Here is a 21,116-nt window from a genome sequence, read left to right as displayed (position 1 = left end):
CCCCAGCAGGATTCCACAAAAAAAAAAAAAACATGCATTAATGGAAGTAGTACCAGATCAAAGGATAAAGAGTCCAAATTAATTTATTACCGTATATACTCGAGTATAAGCGGCCCGAATGTAAGCCGAGGCACCTAACTTTACCACAAAAAACTGGGAAAACTTATTGACTCGAGTATAAGCCTAGGGTGAGAAATGCACAGCTACTGTAAGTGGAAAAGAGGGTCAACAATGCCCATTTGCAGCCTCACTGTGCCTATTTGCAGCCATAGGTCCACCGAACTTCAAACTCGGTAGTTAAGGGTTCCTAGATGCCCCCTAGCTGCAGTCAAAATTTGGGGTCTCTGGACCCAAAGGGCCCCGAAATGACATTGTTGCAGATGGACACAGTTGACCGATTTTGGGGTCCCGTATCCTGTGGCCACTTGCTGCTAGGAACCCCCAAACCCAGTGGAACTAGCACTACAACATATCCAAAGTTGGGGTTCCTAGCACCAAGTGGCCCCGAGATACGGGGCTCCAAATTTAGTTTGGAAAATGTCAAGCACTTTTCTGCAGCAGAGAATGACATTTTCCGAACCAATTTTGGGGCACCATATCTCGGGGCCACTTGGTGCTAGGAACCCCAGCTTTGGATATGTTGTAGTGCTAATTTCACTGGGTTTTCACACCAAACTTGGGGTTCCTAGCACCAAGTGGCCTCGAGATTCAGGGCCCCAAATTCGGTTCAGAAAATGTCAAGCACTTTTCTGGAGCAGAGAATGACATTTTCCGAACCGACTTTGAAGCCCCATATCTCGGGGCCACTTGGTGCTAGGAACACCAAATTTGGTGTGTAAATCCAGTGAAACTAGCACTACAACATATATTGGATATATTATAGTGCTAGTTCCACCGGGTTTGCACACCAAATTTGGGGTTCCTAGCATCAAGTGGTCCCGAGATACGGGGCCCCAAATTCGGTTCGGAAATGTCATTCTTTGCACCAGAAAAGTGCTTGACTCGAGTATAAGCCGAGGGGGGCACTTTCAGCACAAAAAAATGTGCTGAAAAACTCGGATTATACTCAAGTATATACGGTAATTGATACCATAAAAACATCCAACGTGTTTTGGGGGTAATAAAAACAAATTCCCACTTCATCAGGGCTTCAGTTAAAATAAAAGCCTTGAATGGACCCAAAATAGAGCTTTGCTGTGTGAATCTGTGTAGGGAAGCCAATTGCTAGATCAGAAGTTACTTGCCAGTAGTATCTGCTTGCTCACTCAAGAGCTTGATTCCATTCAAGTTTCTTATTTTTAACTGAAGCCGTGATGATGGGGGAGTTTTTCTGACCCCTGAAACGTGTTGGCTGTTTTTTTGCATAAAATAATAAATGAATCTGAACTCTCATCCTTTGGTCTGGAGCTTCTTCCATTAGTGCATGTTTTTTTCTGGTTACAAAGACTGGTTTAGCAGTGTCTTCAGTATTACAATCACAATGAATCACACATTTGCAGAAGGTAAAAAAAAAAAGACCCTTTATATGCATAAAAGTCTCTGTATGGAGCTTCGTTTTAACAAAACCTGGTTTCCTGGTCAAACATTGTCACAACAGTAATAACAATTTGGCTCACATTTTGGATCGGATCCATCGGGGCTGCTGAAGCCAGCATCCTTAGCCGATACCCAGGCTGCAAAGCAGTCACTCTCATCTAAAGTAATGGTCAGCATCTGCCAACAAGACACACTGTCAAAATGTGGAGGTTACATTTACCAATAATAATTTACAATAAAAAAAAAAAATGAAATCCAGTGTACTGGAAAAACAGGATATATTTTTTAACACGAGACTTAATAGGACAAATTTATCTGTTGGCTACTTTCCTGGAAGATCATCTATCATCCCAAGCACAGTAAATTTTTATATTTATATGAACAACATGTGCCCTGCTGAGACTCCACCCTCTCTAACATGTTTTACCCCAAATGAGCTAGTCAAAGAGATGAGGGAGAGTGTGGATATGAGAAATTTATATTCAAAAGTTGAATTTTTTTAATATTTAAAATTGCAAAAAGCAAAATACAGTATTCTCTAGCACTGCCACCTAGTGCACCCTCTGAGTACTACACATGTTCAAAAAAAATACACATAAGGACACCTACCCCCGTCTTTAGATCAACAGAGAACCAATTTGGAACATAAACCATCTTAAACCTGGATTTAATTTCTTCTTCAAAGTCCACTTTTCCCAAATCCTCAACTTTGCAAGCCTGAAAAATCAAAACAGACAGTTAGCACTCTCCAAATAAGCAAAATTTAAGCAAAACAAATAGTACAATAATGCCTCTATGATTAAGCCCCACATGGACAAATGCATTTGGGGGGGGGGTTCTTTTATGGGTGGAAAAATCGAGCTGAAGCCATTGCTCATCATATTTTACTATTTTAGCTTTACAGTCCGCTGATCTTGTAAGCGGCCTGGGCACCATTTTCCTGTAGTCTAAGCGGAGCCTGAAGAGCCTTACATCCCGACCAGCACCAAAGTTGTAAGCGTGGAGCTGTAGAAAATGCACAAATAATCAATCTCCCAACAAAAACATTAAGGGGTTGGTGTAGGCAATGACCAGACCACTTAGCGAAGCGGTCCAGTAATGCATGCTTCAATTACCTATACACTGTTTGGCAATAAGTGAGCCATTTAAACAGTCAAAAAATACTTGTTTGCAAGGCCTAAATTAGCAAGCATTCAGCTGTAACACACATTTATGTAGTTCATGCAATGTATAAGGTGCATTTGCAATACAAGAAAAAAAAAAAAAAAAAAAAACACAACAGGCCTCAAACTGTCTCAGATAATATATAACAGAAAGCCAAGAGGGAAAGATATATGCAGACCCTACAATTTCAAAGAGATTAATCGCTGACTTAAAGTAGAACTATAGGCAAAACTTTTTTATGTAATTTTGAGTAAGGGAGGGTTATAACCCTTGTGAGATTTTTTTGTTTGTGTCTCATTGCGGAGATTTTCCTTCACTTCCTGTCCCATAGCCAAACAGGAAGTGAGAGGAAATCCCTGCAAATTATGGGAATTCAACTAAAGGATTTATCTCATATTGCTATCAAATGCTATTGATGCAACTTTTGAAAGCGCACCCGACTAAGGCACCGTCCCTATGGGAGCAGGACATAGGCCCAATTACGGGAGATCAATGGGAAGAAATTCTGCAATCCATTAATATATGTTCTCTCAATGTGGCCCAAAAGGTATCCCAACTATATATTGTACTTAGAGTGCATTACACCCCACTTAAACTTCACAATATGGGTAAGAGGCCTGATCCTATATGTAGCAGATGTGAACGACATCAAGGTGATCTCATTCACCTACTATGGAGATGCCCAAAACTCCATAGGTATTGGAGTGAGGTTATTGGAACAAGTGTTCCAGACCACTATTCCCCTTGATCCAATTCACTGTATTTTAGGAGCCCTAGAAGATATTGTGCCGGAAGAGATGACTAGACTAGCACTTACTAGGGCACTGTTCCAGGCACGCAAACTTATACTACTTGGCTGGAAATCGGCCTCGCCACCATCAGTGAAATCTTGGATAACGCATATGGGTAACACCCCGATTATGGAAAAATATATTTATCAACACAGAGGCAGTTCCAATAGATTTGAGAAGATTTGGGCACCATGGTTAGATACCCCTGGACTGAGTCCTAGGGAGCTGGTATTGTCCAGACTGTTGCAGTGCCCCGGTGGGGGCTCATGAGGTTCATGATTGCTGATTGTAAAGTAGTAGAGCATTGAAATGATACAAGATTTTCGGTAACAAATGATGAGTGGAACGTACTATGCAATATTTACATGAATGTATGTTGTTGCATGATGTCTGTACAATGGAAGCTATGTGAATTTGTTCAATAAACACCTTTCTGATTTAAAAAAAAATTATGGGAATTCTTTGGGGACCTCCAGGTCACCAGAACTAGTGTCCCCATTTGAAGATTTCCCCTCTATTACTTTTCTTGGGACAACCCAAAATTTGAGATTTTCTTTTACTTTCATTTTCAATGATAATGGTGAGCAAGCAAATAGAGAGAGTGAATCTCCTTAACAGGGGTACAGACAGCAATAAAAACGGAGGTGTTCTAATCCCTCTCCACTCTGTTGAAAACTATATAAAAAAATAAATAAAAAGTTTTGCCTTTAGTTATACTTTAATCAAAGCTTGAAGAATACCCAATTCAGCTGTTTAAGGTCTGTCACTGATTGATTTTGTACAAAATATGCTTAAATGACCAAATTGATTAAGAGCGAATTCACACTTGCACTGTGTGAAATCGCAGAGCAGCTGGTGCGATTCGGCGCTCCAGCCTCTCTGCATTGCTGGATGTTAAGGGGCAGTGTGATACACGATTCAGCACATCACACAGCTCCCTTTTTTTTGTACAAGCTTTATTTGAAGTGTAAAAAACATACTTAACAAACCGCAATGTCAGGCGGCACGCTGTGTTGCCCGATATTGCCCTGTGATTCAGGCCCGTTGTGCTGTGATAAAATGCAGCATGTCTGCATTTTAATCGCAGCACACTGAAGCGCAGCACTAGACTGCATTGCAGCGTGAATGGGACACACAGGAAACAATTGTTTCCTGTGTCCCTGCTGTGACAGACATTTTACTGCAGTGCACATAGTGTGAATTGGCCCCAAGTCTTTGTAAATTATAGCTTATCTGCTAATTTGATCTGTATGTGTAAGACTGGCCATACATTATACAATTTTCTTGCACAATTTTCCAAAACCATATAATATGAGGTCAAACCTAAACACTTTCAATTTGCATGCAATCAGGCAGGCCCTTGCACTACATAGTTAAAGGTAAAGCTGAAGGAAATTGAACCAGAAAACTGTATAATGTATGGCCAGCCTAAAGCTGGCCATAGATGGATCAGAATTTTTTTCATTTAACCCGATTACCCCACCCACACTTTTGAGGTGGATGGGGGAATCTCTCTCCACTGTGTCACTGTATTCTGACAGCGGGGAGACTGCCTGACCGTCAGAATATACAGATCAGTGAGGCTTTTTTCAAGAGGTCGGCTAAACAAAAGTCGATTGGTAAATTGACTTCTATTCAACCACAGTGCCCATACATATATTGAAATTCAGCTAGTCCCTGATGAACTGTCAGAATTTCAAATTCTGTATTAAGGGTACTATTACAGTATCATTTTAGTACTTACTTTCAAAACATCCCAATAGGCCACGTTGTTATTTGTATCTTTGGTTAGTATGTGCCTTTTGTCATTAAGAATGTTGCACTGAATAATGCTAGCTCCTCCTGGAGAGAGAAACAGAAACAACGACCAAATGGAAAAACTAACTATAAATAAAAAAATGCACTTTTAATGTCTTAAATTAAAAAAATAAAATAAAAAAGTATAGTTTTTTCATGTTATCTATAGTTTGAACAATGCTGATGCATGCACAGTGAGGACTAAAAAGAAAAAAAACTAAGGAATCTTAATTGATCAGTTTGGAATACAGAGTAGAAACACAGTCAAGAGCAAATGTCTAGTGCTCAAAATATAATGCTACTCAATCCCTGTAAGTAACCCATTCCTATTAAGATAAACCATCTCTAGTTAAAGTATTTACATAAGCATAAGCTATGCTGTATTTAATTGAAAATTCATTGCTACCGCTGTGCTGAAATTCTTTTGAATCATCTTTGACACAGGCTTCCTTAGCCCCTTCCAGGTCCTCAGCTAATGCCAGGGCTGAAGAGGGAGGGGGGACAAGTTGTGTGTGTTTGAAGCCAAAGTGTCCAAGATGACCAAAAACAAAGAGGTCTGTTTTTAGAAAATTGGGAACAAATACAGTTTGGCATATGCATATATAATTTAACTAGAGATGCCTATCCTGATTGGCATAGAATGGCAACATTGTCTCTCAGATAGAATAATTTAGAATTAGGTTTCTCCAAGACCCCTTTCACACGATAAGCCCGCTCAGATCCGCCTGTCCGTTTTTCAGGATCCGAGCGGGCCATCCATTGACTCCTATGGGTAGATGGATGTCAGCGAAGATGTGTCCGCTGACACCGGTCTGCCATCCAATCCCCTAAAAACAGACTATGGCAATATGTTTGCCATCTGTCTTTGCGGATTGGATCGGATGAGACCTGATAAAAACAGACATGCTGTCCGTTTTCGTCCGATCTCTCTATAGGAATCAGCGGCGCTCTGACAGGCCCCTCCCTGCTCAGTGAGCAAAGATGGACCTGTCATCTGCTGGCTCAGCGGAGATCAACTGAGAGCTATCCTGCTGAGCTGGCGGACTCCATTAAACGGATCCGCCCCATGTGGAAGGGGCCTTATAATAAAAATAGTTGTGCACCAGAAAACATAAAAATTATAATGCAAGCACAAAATGATACACATTACCACAGAGGTTTTTAAAGGGGTACAGACAAAGCTCATTCTGCAATCCTGCGACCCGTTTTCAGCAGACAGGCTGATGTCACAGAGCCAGTCCAGACTCGGGCAAGATCGCGACAATAAGGGTGGGATCTGCCCACATGCCTGAAATGGCCCTGGCTCAGCCTCTCAGCGAGCCACTGAGAGCCTTAGTCAGCCGCTCCCTCCACAGCTCAGAGTTCCAGTGAGCTTGGGGGGGGGGGGGTTTAGGGGCAGAGCAGATCAGCAGTGTTTAATTGCTCGGTTCTCAGTCTTAGAGTCTTCTCTTTTAACAAAACAAATATGTACACTTCTTTGGCATAAACCAGTACTTAAAAGCTACACAAGAACACAGTCTATTTAGTGTGGAATGAGAGCTTAAGATTACCTTTAATGACCTGGTCAGGCTGTGAGCAGATTGGGCCCATCGGTGTGCTACAATCATTTTCATATTCTCCTGAGGCTCTGAAGTTCAGAATACCCTTTATAGGCTAAAAGAGAACAGTGTCCCATTAACTTTGATTCCTGAATTATTAGGAATAAAACATTAAACAAAACAGTTGTACCAGAACTACAAACTCCATCAAATTTTGCCATGCTGGGAATTCTAGTTCTAAGAGCTGGAGATACAGCTCTGCCACAGGGACAGAAACCAAACAGCGAAACGAAAAATCAATTCTTACCCATTTATTAACAGATGACTTGGTGGTTGAAACCCAAAGGGCAGTTGGAGGATCAACAGATCTGTCAAGTTCCATCTGGAAAGACAAACAGAGTCTCTACTACATAAAATATCACAATGCATGGACAACTGTGGCACTAATAGCTATAGGTGACTAAACACCACATGGAAAACTACACAATGAAACAAAACAACCATTTTTCAATGTGAGATATCCTTAATAGATCACGTTCCATTGGTTTCTAAGTAAGTTGCTCCTTTACTCACAAATTATAAAGGCATACTAGTATAGCAGATAGACAATGATGGTAATGAGTAAGCACAATTGTACTGTGTGAAACACGCCTACAAGACTGTGTGTTGGTGTCCTTTTTGATGTCATCCTGGCAATTTAATAAACGGCATTGGACTTTCATCGATGTGCAGCCATTTCTTTTTTGTTACATAGCAGATAGACAGTTGAGGTACCCAATCACACAACAGTATAGAAGGAAGTTTAATCGGAGCCTAGCCAAACATGCATAGGTTTTACTCATTTAGCACATGGGGCTAAACAAGAGAAATTAATTAATTCCCCCATCTACAATAAACAGCATGGATGGAGGAATCTCCACTGTTGGTTACTGCATTCAGACACCTGCAGCTTCCATGGTGTACCGAATATCCAAACTGACTGTAAAGGATGCAGTCACTGTTCAGCCAATACTATTTCACCTGTATCACTTGATTTTTTTGCGACTTTTGTTGAGCTGAGTCATGCTGATGGGACTACTTATGGATAGGATTCTGGCCAATTCAGCAGGAATCAGAAAAAATACAAGCCAAGTACAACTAGCCTAATTATCTCAGAGCAACTGCATGCAACTGTTCCAAACTGAAGGTACAAGGTATTTTCAATGAGCACAAATTTTGAGTTACTATTGCAGTGTTTTCTTTAAAAGTTACATCTATGGGACATTTTTACATATTTCCTCTTCCTTATTTTGTATTGTATTCTATGCATATTACCTAATACTATGGCTCTGACTAACAACTTTGAGATAAGATTATAGAAGCATGGTACACAGCTTTCAAGGAGTAAGCTGATGAACAAATATGGTTGCATTCGTGTACATATAGGATTCCCAACTATACATAAAATACAGGTTTACACACATTTAAAAAACATTTTACATCAACGTCATTGATCTCTTAAAGCTGAGTTCCAGGCAAAAATTTAACTCTGTTTGAAATCAACATACACCACATCCTCCCCTCGTTTTTGGATATTTTTTATTTATATTTTTCATACCTTTTTGGTATGAAAGATTATGTGTGAATCTACGCACAGGAAAGAAGTACAAGCAGATAAACTCTAACATGAACTGCTGCCCCTACAAATATACTACTACCAAGGTGGAGTATACTTAAATTAGTTAAAGGAGAGTGTAGGTGTGGCGCTGTTCTGATTAGAAAATGCTTAGGTGTTAGATTTTAAACCTGATATAGTAATACTTCTGTGTTGCACCCTCTGCAGAGTGCAATACTATAAAGCCTCAGAAGAAACAATATAAATATATGCTGGATTTATATGCTGATATACACTCTCTTCAAGGTGCAATACCTTGTAATTTACACTAATATTCAATGTGTTGCACCCTCTGCAAGATGCAACAAATTAGAAAGGAGCTTTCGAGGGAATAAATGATAATCCGACTCAATGTATTTGTATTAAACCAGGGTGATGGAAAACAAGGGAAATATAGCACTTATAACAGAAATGTACTAATGTGTTACACCCTCTGCACAATACGTCTCTGAACCAACATGGTTACCTTTGGTGTTAAACCCCACAGGTTGCTGGTGAGAGACAAAAAAGGAAGTGTAAACGAAACCTTATCAAATTATATTGGTGTTACACCCTCAGCCAGTGTGGGGTGATGGTGAGACACTTTCTCAATAACGCTGCTAGCAAAACATTTCTATAAGTGTGTTACACCCTCTTGTAAATGTATAGTGATGAAGTATAGTGATGAAGGTACGTAACTTCCACTGTTTTTTTTGTGCCATCCTCCTTCCTTCTGTCGCCTTCTGGGACTTGTGTGTGTCCCAGAAGAAGGGACCATCCAGAAAACACGAATCGCACATGCGCAGTGGGAAACAGGCTGTGAAGCCACAAGGCTTCACTTCCAGTTTGCTTTAGTAAGGACGCCGGCGCCTACATCCCAAGCCAATGGACGCGTTGGCTTTGGGTGCCAACTTTGCGGGCTGCCTGGACAGGTAAGTGTACTTATATTAAAAGTCAGCAGCTACAGTATTTGTAACTGCTGACTATTTTTTTTTCACCGAGGCTGGAACTCCGCTTTAAGCACATAGATCTATATCCCTTTCATGACTAAGCCTATTTTTGAAATTTGGTGTTTTCAAAAATCCATATTTTTTGCTAGAAAATTGCTTAGAACCCCCAAACATTATATATATTTTTTTTAGCAGAGAATCTAGAGAATAAAATGGAGATTGTTGCAATATTTTATATCACACGGTATTTGTGCAGCGGTGTTTGAAACGCAAATTTTTGGAAAAGGGACACTTTCATGAATTTTAAAAAATGCAAACAGTAAAGTTACCCCAATTTTTTTGTATAATGTGAAAGATGATGTTACGCCGAGTAAATAGATAAAAAACATGTCACGCTTTATAATTGCACGCACTCGTGGAATGGCGACAAACTATGGTAGCTATGAATTTCCATAGGCGACGCTTTAAATTTTTTTTACGGTTACCAGGTTAGAGTTACAGAGGAGGTCTAGGGCAAGAATTATTGCTCTCGCTCTGACGATCGCGGCGATACCTCACATGTGTGATTTGAACACCGTTTACATATGCAGGCGCGACTTCCGTATGCGTTTTCTTCGCTGCGCGAGCTCGCAGGGACGGGGGCGCTTTAAAAAATTTTTTTTTTATTTATTTATTTATTTTTATACTTATAAATTGTGTTTAAAAAAAAATGTTTTTTTTTTTACTTTTATTGCTGTCACAAGGAATGTAAACATCCCTTGAGACAGTAATAGGTGGTGACAGCCTCAGGTACTCTTAATGGAGGGATCGGGGGTCTAAAAGACCCCCGATCCCTCCTCTGCACTTCAAAGCACTTCAAATACTGTGTATTCTTTTAAATTCTGCGCCATTGGCAGCCGAGTAAACGGGAAGCGACGTCATGACGTCGCTTCCGCGTTTACAATTAGAAGGCTGAAACGAAGCCATTCATGATGATGCGGGCATCATCCCGGTATAACCCCCGAAAGCCGAGTACGCACATCTGCGTACGGTCGGCGGGAAGGGGATATATACTTAAAATATTATTCATTACTTTGAAATGAGGAATTCTGCAGCATTGAAAGATAAAAAAAAAAAAAAAAACACACACCTCTATAAATATCCTCTAAAAATACTCCAAAAACTAACCTTTAAAACAGGAGCCTTTTCTTCACAGATGAGCAGCCGCAGATCTGGATTTCTCAAATCTGTACAGTAGATCTTGCGATCTCTCCCTCCGGAGTACACATGGGTGAAGCCTTCATTAACTTGGAGAGCCCAGACACCCTCGTCATGCACCCGATAGGTGGCTATACATCTCTGCTGGCCTAAAGACCATAAACGGATTGTGCCATCTGAGCTGCCTGAAAGACACTATAAATAAGAGGCCCATTAATTAAGAACATTACATCCATTGGGAAAATGTTATGTTATACACCCCAAGCAGGCCAGCTTAAAAAAAAAAAAAAAAAAAAAAAACAGAAGACAAGCTAACTTACAGACATTCAGATACTGGGTAAAATTGTGAATAAAAGAAAATTGGGCTTATACCTGTGTGCCATCTCTGTTTAGCAGTAAAGCTTTTACATTGTCTGTGTGTCCTTTCAGTTTCATCAGCTTGGCACAGGTCCTGGGGTCCCAAACTCTTAGCACCTGTGATCAAGAAAAAGGAGGGGCCTAATTAACATTTTCATGTATTCAGTAAGACAGGAAACTTCTCAAACAAATGAAATATGAATAGGTACTGTTACAACCCATCAGTGTTTTTGTGTTGCTTTCTATAGCCCCGTTTGAGGGATCTTCCCTCACTTCTTGTCCTAGAAACAACATTGTCACACAAAACAGGAACATTTCTCTAACCGGTACAAAAGAACACATAAAAACACTTCTTATTGGGGGGAAAAAAGGCTGGAACCTCTGTTCACATTCATTGTAGCCTGTTGCCCTCATTGAAGATTTCCCTTCACCTCCTGCCACAATGACATTTATATAAGCACAGGAAGTGAGGGGAGTTGCCACCCGCATTTAGAAAGATATAAAGTCTGTGATTGCTGACATCTTCTGAAAATGCAAGCTGCCTGGCTGTCACAATGATAACTGGTTTCAGTACCTTCTGAGTTACCTTCTCAGAAAAATAGGATTTTTATAACAGCTTACCTGTAAAAATCCTTTTCTTGGAGTACATCATGGGACACAGAGCCTTAAATAATTACTTAATGGGTTATAGGCCACCTTCAGGTGATGGACACTGGCACACCCAATCCAGGAAGTTCACTCCCTATATAACCCCTCCTCCTTCCAGGAGCACATCAGTTTTTGTAGTAAAGCAATATACTTAAATCCCAAAAAGAGGGGAGGGACCTCCGAGTCCCGTGATGTACTCCAAGAAAAGGATTTTTACATGTAAGCTGTCATAAAAATCCTATTTTCTTTAATCGGACATCATGGGACACAGAGCCTTAAGTAATTACTTAATGGGATGTCCCATAGCAATGCTACTTGAGGGGAGGGAGACACAACCCGGAGGGTACCCCCACACTAGAGGACTTGATACTGCTGCCTGCAGCACACTGCACCCAAAGGCGAAATCCTCATACCTCCTTACATCCACTTGATAAAATTTTGTGAATGTATGTACTGAAGTTGCGGCCTTACAGATCTGAGCCATGGAGGCCTGGTGACGCACTGCCCAAGAAGCATTAACCACCCTGGTAGAGTGCACCTTAACTTGAAAAGGGGGACTCTTACTCCTTAACCACTTGCCAACTGGCCCATAGCCGAATGATGGCTACAGGGCGGTTGCATAACTTTGGGAGGTCGTACAGTGACGTCCTCCCAGAATCCAGCTCTGGCGCGCACCTGAGAACATCCGTGACCGGACCCAGCGCATCACGGTAAATGGCCGCTGATAGCGGCCGTTTACCACGTGATCGCTCCGTCAAGAATGATCATGACGCCGGTTCCTCTCTCCCCTCTGTGTACCAATCGGTACAGTGTGGGAGGAGAGGGGGAGAGATTGGATGGCAGCAGCGCTGTGAGCTGGATCTGTAGTGCCCACAGCGCTGCTCTGTGACAATTGCAGTCACATCCAGCCATCCATCCCTCCATGCTCAGCCATACCTTGCAATACCCTGAAATAATCTGCCATACCCCCCACCATACCCGGCCATACGCAGCCTCTGTATGCGGCCAGGCTGTGGAAGTCTCACACGTGTGGTATCGCTGTACTCAGGAGGAATCAGGAGAATCTATTTTGCGGTGTCATTTTTGGTTCGTACATGCTCTGTGTTAGAAATATTGTATAAATGGACAACGTAAGCTTGGATGCAGAAGCGAACGCATATGTAAGTCCCGCCTACATATGAAAACGGTGTTCAAACCACACATGTGAGGTATCGCTGCGAATGTTAGAGCGAGAGCAATCATTTTGGCCCTAGACCTCCTCTGTAACTCAAAACATGTAACCAGTAAAAAATTTTATAGCGTCGCCTATGGGGATTTTTAAGTAGTGAAGTTTGGAGCCATTCCACGAGCGTGTGCAATTTTGAAGGGTGCCATCTTAGGTATCTATTTACTCGGCGTAACTTCATCTTTCACATTATGCAAAAACATTGGGCTATTTTTTTTTTTTTAAACGCGTTCGAAAAATTGCTGCGCAAATACCGTGCGAGATAAAAAGTTGCAACGACTGCCATTGTATTCTCTAGGGTCTTTGCTAAAAAAAATATATAATGTTTTGGGGTTCTATGTAATTTTCTAGCAAATAAATGATGATTTTTACATGTAGGAGAGAAATGTCAGAATTGGCCTGGGTGCTCCAGAACGCCTGAAGGTGCTCCCTGCATGTTGGGCCTCTGTATGTGGCCACGCTGTGTAAAAGTCTCACACATGTGGTATCGCCATACTTGGGAGTAATAGCAGAATGTGTTTTGGGGTGTAATTTGTGGTATGCATATGCTGTGTGTGAGAAATAACCTGCTAATATGACAATTTTGTGAAAAAAAAAAAAAAAAAATCTTGATTTTGAAAGGAATTGTGGGAAAAAAATGACGAATCCACTTAGCGACAGTGGATTTCGACGCTGCCAGTCCTTTCTTAGGACCCTCTGGCAGAATAAATAAGACATAATTTTTACGAATCTGAGCAGTTGTCTTTAAATAGATTTTCACTGTTCTCACCACATCAAGACAATGTAGAGACTTTTCTTCCCTGGAACATGGTTTTGGAAAAAACAATGTCAGGACAATAGCTTGGTTCAGGTGAAAACCTGAAACCACTTTTGGCAAAAAGTCTGGACGAGGGCGTAACACCACCCTGTCCCCATGAATAATCAAATATGGCTCTTTATAAGAAAGAGCAGACAATTGCGAAACCCTCCTTGCTGAGGATATAGCAACCAAAAATACCAACTTCCTTGTCAGAAGGACTAAGGGAATATGTTGTATCGGTTCAAATGGCTGTTTTTGAAATACAGACAAAACTAAGTTCCAAGTTCTAAGGGTTCAAGGGAGGTTTGACTGGCGGATTAAGCCGCATCACCCCTTGCAAAAAACCCCGGACTAAAGAATGTGTAGCAAGCGGTCTTTGAAATAAGATCGATAAAGCTGAGACTTGGCCTTTAATAGTACTCAAGGCCAATTTCATTTCTACCCCTAATAGTAGAAAGGCAAGAAGGCAAGATATATCTCCGAGGGTGCCAACCCTTGTATTCACACCAGGAAACATAAGCCCTCCAGACCCTATAATATATAGTTCTGGAAGCTGGTTCCCTTGCATTAATTCAGGGTAGAGATAACTGACCAGGAAAGCCCACGTTTCTTCAGAACGTGGGTTTCAATAGCCAAGCCGTTAAATTTAGAGACCGTAAGGTAGGATGGAATATATGGGTCACTGTGAGAGCAGATCTGGCCGTAGTGGGAGGGACCATGGACCCTCCACTGCCATCTTTACGATTTCTGCATAACATGACCTTCTGGGCCATGCTGATGCTATCAGAATTACCAGCTTTCTTTCCAGCTTGATCCTGCAAAGAAGTCGAGGCAGCAACTGAATAGGGGGAAATGCACAGATCAGTGAGAACTGATCCCATGGGGTCACCAACGCATCCGTTCCGCATGCAAGTGGATCCCTTGTTCTGGCCACAAAGTTGACTAACTTCATGTTGAACCTGGACGCTAGAAGATCTACGTCCAGAGTCCCCCATCTTTGGCAAATAGTCCAAAAAATGTCAGGGTGAAGAGACCATTCCCCCTGGAATAACTGCTGGCGACTCAAGTAGTCCGCCTGCCAATTCTCTACTCCCAGAATGAAGACTGTCCATTGGCACGGAACGTTCCTTTCTGCCCAAGTTAGAACATGGTTCACCTCTCTCTGCACTGAGAGACTCCTGGTGCCCCCTTGGTGATTGATATAGGCCACAGCCGTGGCATTGTCGGATTGGATCCTGACAGGACAATCCCGTAACCTGGAAGTCCAGGCCTTTAGAGCCAGATGCATTGCCCGAATCTCTAGGATATTGATGGGCAAGGTTCTTTCAGCTCTTGACCACTGTCCCTGGACAGTTGTCTTTTCTAGTACTGCTCCCCAGCCTGAAAGGTTGGCCTCTGTCGATACCACTTTCCAGATAACTGGTCTGAAGGATTTTCCTTTCAGCAGATTCTGGGTTAGTAACCACCAATTGAGGCTTTGGGACACTTTTGGGGACAGCCGCATTGGCAAGTCTAAAGCTTGAATTGTTTTGTTCCAAGTAGACAGGACACTGTTTTGCAACAGTCTTGAATGGAATTGGGCATAGGGAACTGCTTCGCATGAAGCCACCATCTTTCCTAGCAACCTCATGGAAAGGCAAATGGAGGGATCGTCTTTTGACCTGGCCATCTGCACCAGCTCTCTTATGGAGTTGATCTTTGCCTGAGGCAAGGACACCTTTTCCTGGGCTGTGTCTATGATCAGACTCAAGTACTCCAACCTTTTTAGCAGTATTAAGGAAGATTTCTCTGGTTGAGAATCCAGCCCAAACTTTCCAGGGAACTGGTTGTTATGCGTACGTTTTGCTCCAAACGAGCCACCGACTGGTCTATTAGCCAGAGATCGTCTAGGTACGCCAAGAGTGTAATGCCCTGTTGTGCCCTTAACCAGGCTAGAGGTGGGGCCAGCACCTTTGTGAACACCCAGGGTGCTATAGCTAGCCCGAAGGCTAGGGCCACAAACTGGAAATGCTGCTGTCCTACCTCGAACCGCAGAAACCTTCGGTGAGCGAAAAATATAGGGACATGCAGATATGCACCCCTGATGTCGATAGATGCCAAAAGTTCTCCTCCTAGAAAGATAGAAATTACTGACCTGACCGTCTCCATGCGAAAGGAGTGCATCTTTAGGAACGGATTTAGATTTTTTAGATCTAGAATGGGTCTGACATCTCCATTTGGTTTTGGTACCATAAAAAGATTTGAATACAACCCCAAAACTTGCTCTTTTGTGGGGATCTGTACGATCACCTTTTGAGATATTAATTGGTCTGGTGCCTGAAACAGAGATTGTCTTCTCTCTGGATCGTTGGGAATGCTTGACCTCAGGAAACAAGACGGTGGAAAGTCCCAAAATTCCAGCTTGTACCCAGCGTTACCGTGGAGATGACCGATCTGTCCTGAATTTCCTCTTGCCAGACTTTTGATAACTGCAGAAGTCTTCCCCCCACCTTGGTGAGGGGGGTTGCCTCTTCATGATAAGGCTTTAGGATTCTACTTTGCAGGTTTCCGGCCCCAGGACTTCTTTTGAGCCTGGGTCTGACCCTGAGATTTTCCTTTAGAGCAGTGGTCACCAACCCTGTCCTCAGAGCCCACTAAAAGGCCAGGTTTGCAAGATAACTGAAATACATCACAGGTGATATAATTTGCTGCTCAGTGATTGCAGTATTCTAGTCTGCATCTCCCCAAGGCAATACATAAAACCTGGCCTGTTAGTGGGCCCTGAGGAGAGGGTTGATGACCACTGCTCTAGAGTCTGACGGCAGAGGCTGTCGCCACTGCCTAGAGGCGGAAGCCCCTGGCGCAGGGGAAAGAGCCCATTTAAATGAAGGGCATTTATACTTTCTTTTGACTGGCAAAAGTGTACTTTTCCCACTAGAAATTGTTTGGATATATTCTTCCCCAAATAGCCGCTCCCCGTGAAAAGGGAACCCAGTTAGGAGGTTTTTACATGGTACTTGGGCTGACCAATTTTTTAACCACAGGATTCTACGCATATGTAATAGCATAAACGTAAGGCATCCGAGATGCCTGGTGAATAGAATCTTTAATGGCATCTATGGGAAAGCATAACGCTTTTGGTAGTTCAGCCAATTCCTGGGCTTGTTGTGCAGGAACCTCTTTAAGGGCCTGTCTAAATTGGTCCTTTAGGGATTGACAGGCGCCTATTGCAGCGGATGCGTGGCTGCAGAGATCGGGAAATGTCTCACTGCCTGTGATTAGTGCAGCGCAGTGCCGACTTCCTGGCGGGCTGTGCACATGGGTGTGTGCGAACACGCCAGGGCTCATCCTTAGTGAGAAGCAGTTGCACCATCTTTGTTCCAATGGCTCACCCTGGCTTGCCATAATTGGTAATTCAGGCGAGGATGACAGCGTGGAGACGCGACTCGAGATCCTAGCGCCTGGGAGTGAAACCTTTGGTACCTTTTTGGTAGGCATAGTCCTAAGCACAAAAACAGAGGCACTAATAATTTGCACTTAATCGCTGAACATAGTCCTGACAGTAAAGCCGCTATTAAGTTCCGTTCATTAAGTTCCACAGCTCCTGTGTCCCTGTGTGCAGACTGCTTGCTTCCTCCTCGTCAGCCGAGGAGAGACTATCCCAGCTGTATCTTCAATATCCTTGCCTGCCGTGCGTCCTCGTGGATGTTGCACGGCACTGTGCCTAGGCCTCGTCCCCTCCGTAAACTCGCCCCCGTTCATTTTTGAAAATGTTCCCGCGCGACCCAACACGGGGGGGGTAGGCAGAGCCCTGTCAGCAGCAGGCAAAAGAAAAAAAAATAACAACAGTCTGAGCAATAACTTCAGGACCTCCGCACCCCTCGGGGGTAATCCGCTGATGTTCCCCTAACCCTCCGGCCCTTTCAGGGGGGGAGAAAAAAAGCATTTTTGGCAGATTGCTTACCTGAGAGAATGCCCCCGCGCAAGCTGCTGTGGCCACACACAGACTGAGCTTTACAGTGAAGACAACAGATTAAGGTATGTGCATAGACTCCCTCTAGTGGAAAATTAAGGCATGACAACATTTCTTCCCTTAATGAAGAAATCATAGGTGGACTTTTTAGTTCCTAAGTCTCTTCCCTTACCTTATCCCCGCCGCAGGATTTGCTGAATTAACAGACAATCCAACCTTCACCCATCAACAGCGGGCTGCGTTTAGCAAACCTTCAAGGACCGGGTCCCTTAATAACAGGGTTCCACTCCCTTGGACCTGTAAAAAGCACCCCACCAGGAAAGCTTTAGGTAATGTAGCACGACCAAAACCCGGGGTCCAGCCCTACAAAGAGGCGTTACAGGCAAAACTTCGTGCTTCGGATACGAGGCCCAGGTACCATCCACTTCGGCCTCAGTGGCACTTTGGATGGATCTGGTCTATGGAGGCTATTTAAATCCAGCATGGATCCCTCCTGGAGCTCCTCAGAGCACATCTTCACTCGTGACCAACACCTTAGACACTGGTGAAAAAAACTGATGTGCTCCTGGAAGGAGGAGGGGTTATATAGGGAGTGAACTTCCTGGATTGGGTATACCAGTGTCCATCACCTGAAGGTAGCCTATAACCCATTAAGTAATTACTTAAGGCTCTGTGTCCCATGATGTAGGATAAAGAAAAGAACAAAGATCAAGCATGAGTTGATTTTGACCCAAATCGATGGATATCTATACTGAAATAGTGACTTAGAAACACTAAACTATGAAAGAGGCAAATAGCACTTTCAGAAGGAGGTCAGCAATGGCAGGATAGAGATTTCTCTCAGTACAGGTTTCTTTTAAAGATTGACAGTTATTAATGGACAAAATAAAAAAATCTGACTAATCAGTTTAAAATTATTAGAATTGTGCAGGCATCCCTATAAAAGGTCTATATTTGTCCCTTTAATTAGATACACTGTACATATTCCTTTGTAGCCTGAATCTTGGCTCCAAGACTCAGGGGTCTGAAGGTTTCTATCCCATCAGCTGCCTGACTTCATGCCAATACCTGTTTGATGTCAGCAAAAGGTCAAGCAGATGACATGGAAGCAACCATTGGACCATTGCTTAAGTGAGTACACTTAAACACATTTATAATATTTATGCATAATAACTATTCAGATAATGCATATGAACGTTTCATATTCAGTTCTAAATGTAACCAAATAAAATTATTCCAAAACTATTTCAACGTACCTTTTCCGTGGAGCCAGACACAATGACTGTGCCCATCTGATTCATGGCCAGACTGTATATAGAGTCTTTGTTTCCACTCAGGGAGGAAGCTAAAGAACACAAAATAAAACTGAATGAAATGAAAAGAAAAGCCAGCAATAGGAAAACCTTCCATGAAAGTCACCAACATGTCACTGTAAGTACTGGTGTAAACATGGGAGAGACAAACCCAAGAACAACATAGATAGTGCTCATTAAAATGGATCTTCACTGCATCTGAGAACCACTAACTAAAAACACGATCTAATTAATTTTTAATATTCAAAGCAAACTTCCCCATCGATCCATGTCTCCATGCTTTATTTTGCTGAGAAATCACTTTGAAAAACTTCCCCCTAGCATTTCTGGCTGTGGCCATCTTGAGTAAGTTCAAATGATTTATGTAGCATTTACTTCTGGAATCCATCTGCCCTTAGCTCAGGCATGCTGTAGAAGGGTGTGCTTAGCTGAGTAAACCTCCTCACCTGAAGACTCCTGGAATGTATGACATTTGCCTAGGTAAGAAACCAGGAAGTAACTGAAGAAATGTAAAGTGTATTCTGGTTGTTATATAATGGCAGTCTGGATTTGATATTTTTAATCAAAAGCCTTTAATTTACATTATTCTCAGTAACAGTGACAAGGGATGGCCAGCTACAAAACAAGAGGTGCATACAATGGTTACATGTATTTCCATGGTTTATATATATATATATATATATATATATATATATATATATATATATATATATATATATATATATATATATCTTTTACCTTTGAAACTGCTGACAGATGATCCATCCTCCAACCTCTACATCACTACAGGACACAGCAGAGACACAGGAGGTTGGAGGATGAAAGCACGGTATGCAGTGGGAGATCCAACATTTCTGAAGTGTTAAATGCTAAAGAAGCCAACAAAGGCTACAACAGTGGAAATTAGTTGAGGTAAAAGATACGGGCTGCATGAGAGGCGAGTATAATCCCTTCTAGGTCTAGGGAAGCTACATTTGGATTTTTTATGTGAATGACAGGGTCACTTTAAAATAAAAATAAAACAGAAAAAGGAATCCATATACGGATTATCTTAATATTCTGTATATTAACAGTTATCAGAAGGCAGTATTTTTGCAATAATGGTCCCTTATATGTATTTTTTTTTTTGGCTTAGGTTCTCTCTTGTTTGCAGACTGGATTGTGAGTCAGTCCTGTCTGGGTATGCCATTACGGACCTCCTTAAAAGAAAAGAGAAAAAAAAAAAAAAAAAAAAAGCTACCTGGTTGTCTCAAGCTTCAAAACTTTGAGAAGCTGATCTAGAACAACCATGCAGATAAGTTATACTGAAGATCTTTTAAGTTGCACACTCGCTCATAGTTCTTAGAAAATCCTGGAGGCCTGAAAGAAGGGTATATGTATATATACACATACATTGCATACACACTCACTATATATATTTATATAGTCATAACATACTGTAAGCTTGCCAAAGAGGAGTAAGATATGAGAGACAACTACCAGATCTGACCTGGATCGATCTACAAGCACTGCCACCACAGAGACTTTTCCTTTGACTTATGTGATGAATATTACACTAAATAGTTTATTTCATTTTCTGTAACTACCAGGAACAGACCCCAGACTAAAGGCCAATATCTTTATTTTCTGAACATTAACCAGGAATTCTATCACAGAATCAGCTGTGCCAAAAGGTGAAAATGTGGCAGCTCAGCCACTGGCAAGTTGGAGGAGACAGAATTTATATTCCAGTATGAGAACACATTAATATGAAGTGCCTGAAAAATGTATTTTAATTAAATCAAGGCTTCTCATCTGCTACAAAGCAAACTACTCCGCTTGTCGCAGCAGTGCACATGCGCATTGGCACACCCCCTGGGGCGTGCAGCAACATAATCCGCGCCCTGCTGTGTCCCCGGATGCGGTGGATTGCAGTGCTCGGTATAGGGCCGCTGTGCGATCACATGACCCCTAGTAAGCAATAGTCATGAATAGAATCCATTCATTACATCATTGTTTACAACCTTGTGTTATCTGTGATTGGTCACCAGCGATCATAGAGTACCTGGGCCAATCACAGCACCCAGTCGCATGTAATAGCTGTGGGCCAATCACAATAGTAAACAATGAGTTATGAATGAAATTCAAACAATTGCTGTTACACAGTGATCATTCCTAACCGTAACAAGCAATTACAGTGTAAAAAAAATAAATAAATAAAAAATTGTAAATAGAAA

At 42.1% G+C, this 21,116-nt stretch overlaps 1 protein-coding gene across 2 annotated transcripts in view; it reads right to left on the bottom strand.

Moving 5' to 3' along the window:
- The window catches only part of WDR48 (WD repeat domain 48), a 76,500-nt gene that overhangs the window by 29,335 nt on the left and 26,049 nt on the right, over positions 1-21,116 (bottom strand). For both annotated transcript variants that reach the window (XM_073630009.1, XM_073630010.1), the window contains exons 6-13: positions 18,844-18,932; positions 10,979-11,080; positions 10,577-10,801; positions 7,134-7,208; positions 6,839-6,941; positions 5,236-5,333; positions 2,146-2,253; positions 1,617-1,713 (exon numbers count right to left, since the gene is read on the bottom strand). In XM_073630009.1, coding sequence (XP_073486110.1) covers positions 1,617-1,713; positions 2,146-2,253; positions 5,236-5,333; positions 6,839-6,941; positions 7,134-7,208; positions 10,577-10,801; positions 10,979-11,080; positions 18,844-18,932 — 897 coding nt within the window. The remainder of the gene's footprint in view (positions 1-1,616; positions 1,714-2,145; positions 2,254-5,235; positions 5,334-6,838; positions 6,942-7,133; positions 7,209-10,576; positions 10,802-10,978; positions 11,081-18,843; positions 18,933-21,116) is intronic.

Source organism: Aquarana catesbeiana, linkage group LG05 (genome assembly GCF_042186555.1).
Source record: "Aquarana catesbeiana isolate 2022-GZ linkage group LG05, ASM4218655v1, whole genome shotgun sequence".
In the NCBI taxonomy this organism is placed as follows: domain Eukaryota; kingdom Metazoa; phylum Chordata; class Amphibia; order Anura; family Ranidae; genus Aquarana; species Aquarana catesbeiana.
The sequence above is the reverse complement of the archived record's forward strand: the minus strand, read 5'-3'. Positions and strand labels throughout refer to the sequence as shown.